The sequence below is a fragment of the Beta vulgaris genome, chromosome 7 (genome assembly GCF_026745355.1).
Source record: "Beta vulgaris subsp. vulgaris cultivar EL10 chromosome 7, EL10.2, whole genome shotgun sequence".
Lineage (NCBI taxonomy): Eukaryota > Viridiplantae > Streptophyta > Magnoliopsida > Caryophyllales > Amaranthaceae > Beta > Beta vulgaris.
Window position 1 is genome coordinate 45,936,161 of NC_079208.1, and position 4,641 is coordinate 45,940,801.

At 35.0% G+C, this 4,641-nt stretch overlaps 1 protein-coding gene across 1 annotated transcript; it reads left to right on the top strand.

Moving 5' to 3' along the window:
* The first annotated feature begins 400 nt into the window (after positions 1-400).
* Positions 401-1,430, top strand: LOC104884054 (cysteine-rich repeat secretory protein 55). The gene has a single exon (XM_010668646.4). The coding sequence runs from the start codon at positions 464-466 to the stop codon at positions 1,259-1,261; it is 798 nt and encodes a 265-aa protein (XP_010666948.1). The 5' UTR covers positions 401-463; the 3' UTR covers positions 1,262-1,430.
* The last annotated feature ends 3,211 nt before the right edge of the window (positions 1,431-4,641 follow it).

The following is a 4,641-nucleotide window of genomic DNA, read 5'->3' on the forward strand; positions in this document are numbered from 1 at the left end:
TGTCAGCAAATTGATTTTTTGGCCCGAAAACGTTGAGGTAGTCTTAAGTAACAAAGAGAAGAATTATATAAGGTCTTTGTACAACTAAAAAATTTTAATTAGTTTTTTTCCAATGAAATAGCTATTTTAATAGGTATTTCCCAACAAAAATGGCTTGTGTATGTTCTCAGTTGCTTCCATATTATGTCTTATCATTAACCAACTTTGCCTGATTTTCCCCTAAAGCTACTATTTATTTTTTTTTCTTTTGGTGATCGTTATCAATTTAATTAAAAATGAAACTATCTACGGTCTACGGATATGCTAATTCAAAGTCAAAAATGTCTGCGGCACGTAACGTAACCCCACATCAATCATCAATATTCATAAATATTCAACCCTCGCTCCACTATATAAGCTCAGCAAGTTTGCAAAAAAGAAACCAGCACAATATAGCTTAACACAAAACCACTAAACACTAATTATGGCTTCACAGCTATTTCATGTACTAGTGTTACTTATATTGACACTCACATTCACATACACCTCAGCCGATGAGCCTCAATCCGAGTACTGCAACCCAAACACCATGACAAGCAGTAGCAGCCCAATATCAGCCAACATAGACCACTTGTTAGCTAATGTAGTCACCAAATTCCAGCAGGGTGCGACCTATGTCAAGGCGGCGTCCGGCAAAGGCGACGACACCATCTACGGCCTAGCCCAATGCCGAGGTGATGTTGGCTCAAAGGACTGTTTGAGCTGCATCAAGGATGTGGCTCAAAGGATTAGAAAAACCTGTCCTAGTCAATCTGAAGCATGGGTTCGGTATGAATATTGCTACTTGAAGTATTCCCAAGATAACTTTTATGGTAAAGTGGATACATCAACTGGAGGCTTACTATATAAAAACACTCAAAATGTCCCAAATCCAGATTCTTTCAACAAAGAATTGGGAAAATTATTTGATAAGATCGTTTCGAGGGCGGTCAAGCCTTCGAGTGGTGGGCTAGGGAAAGATGAGAAGAAACTGTCTGATTTCGAGACTTTATATGGGTTGGTTCAGTGTAATAAGGACTTGTCTCCTTTGTCTTGTGGTCAATGCTTGGCTATAGCCATTCAGAACTTCGAAGGATTTTGCAAAGATAGTCAAGGATGCAGGGTTGTGTATAGTAGTTGCTTTGTTAGATATGAACTCTACCCATTTTACTTCCCTTTAGATGGGCAGTCTTCTAAAGATAAGGATCATACTATAAGGAAGCCAATCATGGATAATAATTAAGACTCTCTGTTATCGTAAGATTAAATTGAAGTAAATAATGCAAAGCAATATGTTATATTTGCCAAGTTGTTCATTCAATGTAAGTCGAACAAATTTGATGTTATTATGTTTTATATATATAAAAAACTGGTTATCGGCCTCGGTGATGCACCAGATTATTGTTATGTCACTTTAGAATATTTAATTAGATCAACATTACTATATATTTGCTTATTTATTTTATAGAGTATAGTTAATTTGATACTATATATATTTATCTATACTAATTTATTAAAAGATGTCTAACAAGGAATGGTGATCACGTGATGCACTCCCTTAGAAACTAGGGTGCTATTTTTATGGAATCAACATACAACAAAAAAATATTAGAAAATTTATTATTGGATAGATTTATTAATCAACTTTTGAGGGGAGACAGTTGACGTGTTTTTTTTGAGGGGTGGTCTAAAACGATTTTGGAAAATTGGGCATGAGACCGAGACACTAAAGTATTAATGGATTTTTGAGTTGTGGGCTAAAACAAGAGATCGACTGAGACTCTAAATTTGCGAGTAGATTCCGGTAGCAAATATTCAAAATTTTAAAAAAGGGGATTAGAGTCCTTTTTTAAAAAAATAGGATTTTGATAATGGAATTTTCCAAATTTGTAGAATGGATCGAGTCAAAAAGGTCATTGATTTAAAAACTCAAACCACGAGATCAAGACTTACCCATTAGACGCATTGGAGTGAGTAACATTCCGGCCACATCAAGACCGAGAATGGAGAATGCCTAAGATTACCTAGATCTCAGGTTAGGCCTAATGAGCTTGAGTACGACCTGAGCCAAAGGCCACCTCTGGTATAACTGAGAATAGTTCTTCCCCAAAAGCTTCACCTTGGGTCTCGATCATTTAATTTAATATATTTTAGTTTCATTTTTTTTAATTAGGAAAAACTGAAAAGAATAGTTTCAAATTATGACCCTCCAACAAGATCAGTTCCAACCTCAATTTAATATTGAGCAGTCCCAACTCTTACCCTCTTTATTTTACACTAATGGTCCGAGTAATCAATTTATAAAAATATGGATTTTAAGCCTAGATTATGCAGTAATATTGGGAGATGACTAACGTATAACCGTTTTGAAAATGTCTTAGATGCAACTTGCAAGATTTGACTCGCCGAAGATTCTATTTTCTTTCTCATTTTCCCGACTACTCGTACTCTACATGGATTACCAATATCATAAACTTACTAAAGATGTAAACAGTGATAAGGATACAACCATAATTAGGTCCCAGGCCACTTCTGTATATAATTTCCATGTGGACCAAACTTTGACTTCGTTTCGACGGGAAAGTTGACTTTGAAGATAAATCTACATCATGTACATTCTTATTCAGCCTATTTGGTCCTCCACAAACGACGGGCAAGTTGAGTTTGAAGATAAATCTACATCATGCATACTCTTATTCAGCCTACAGGTCCTCCAACACGAGCCATATAACAGTTACATATCTAGCAAGGGACAACATAGTCTTTTACAGTTTTACTCTATCCATTTTCTTTTGTTATTACTATTTGGAATATTTTTGTCAGAGGAAATCGGTCAAAGTAGGAAGAATTTTTCGAAACGGAGGGAGTAATATTTAGCTTGAAAATGAGGGACATAATATTTTCTCATCCATCCTCATGTCGTATATTATGGCTATATATGATGGGTTATGTGTTGCTTTAAATCACAAGTTTACTAAGGTCATGTAGTATTCAGATAGTAGAGTGGCGATTAAAATGTTAAGTACTCATGATGGAAATGGTAATAAATATTCAAGCTTGTTGTAACATTGTCGAAAGTTGTGGAAATAGCTCCCGAAAGTGAAGATTGATCATTAATCGGGCTTACAAATGTACAACAAATATGCTTGCTAAACATAGTAGGATGACGGATTCTAATAGTAATGTAATTAGGATATTTCCCCTTCCCCGGTTATCGTGTGGATCTTTATGTTTCAGAATGTAAGAATAGTATATGGTTATGTATTTCGCCAATTTCGGTTGCATTGATCAACCAAAGAAAAATTCATTATGACAATATATGCATTCATAATGTAATAGGTTTTTTTAACCCATTCATGATTCATAAAATGCTTGTGATACATAACGAGATTGTTTATGATGTAGTAGTCTCTGTTTTTTTTTATTATTGTAATTTTATTTTTTGGCAATTCAAAATAGTTATTGATAACCAAAAAAATAGGAATGTTTAGTACAACCTAGTACTGAACTATACACCAAGCCACCAGAAGAACAAAAATATTACCAGTGAACAAGGCTGAACAACTAACCTGCCATTACTGCACTAAAATCTTCCTACCAGCATCATTGCAATTACAAGCAACTTTAAAAGTAATAACTTTAACTTACTGCAGAGGATTAACGGAAGCATTATAAAAAAAAATTCTATTTCTACGCATCCATACTGCACGAATAGCTTCTAAAAACATACAGCATGATATAAATTTTAGAATACTTCTTTCATGAGCTTTGCTTTGGGCAATTCTACACTCTACCTGAAAGGGCAAAGAATTTTTATTGATACCAATCTGAATCAGCAACTTCCTACAAACCTCAGCAGAGTACCCACACTCGAAAAACAATTATTGAATTGATTCATTGGCTTCGTTACATAAGAAACACCTCAAGTTACCGTTCATGTTCGGCCGTATGCTAATTATGTCTGTTGTTGATAGCCTATTTTGAATAGCTAGCCACAGAACAAACATACTCTTAGGCTTAGCTTTGTTATTACAAATCATCCTCCTCCAATCCACCTTCTGAACTGCTCCTTGAAGAAGAGTGTAGGCTTTCCTTCACAACATCCCAATTTCCAACTACCTCAAGCAAATATCTAGACTTTATGATTTTCTTCAAAATCCAGGACATGTTGCTGCTAATAATCACTGAATATATAAATGCTCTGCCTTCTCAAATAATAGGCATTAATCCAGTGCACCCAAAGCTTATATGATTTAAAAGCAATCGCCCATAACAGCTTGAAAATAGCAGTCTTGTTCCACACTGCCATGTGTATTAAACTTCAACCCAGGGCTACCTTAGGATTGTAAAAAAGAATTTCAAGAAATTGGAGCTTTCTTTGATTCCATTGTCTTGCCTGTCCACAAATATATTCTACACATACTTTGAACTGCCTTTATGATTTTCTTTGATAAGGGAAAGATGTGAGCCCATTAATTATGCATGCTGCTTAAGATACTCCTAACCAGTTGGAGCCTACCAGCATAGCTCAACATTTTAGTCATCAAACTTTGAGCTCTTTCAGTAATCTTTTCAACCAAGATTTTACATTGAGTATAATTCAACTTCTTTGCAGATAAAGGA

Coding starts and splice junctions, on each gene's coding strand:
- LOC104884054 (XM_010668646.4), top strand. CDS start 464: ATGGCTTCACAGCTATTTCATGTACTAGTGTTACTTATATTGACACTC.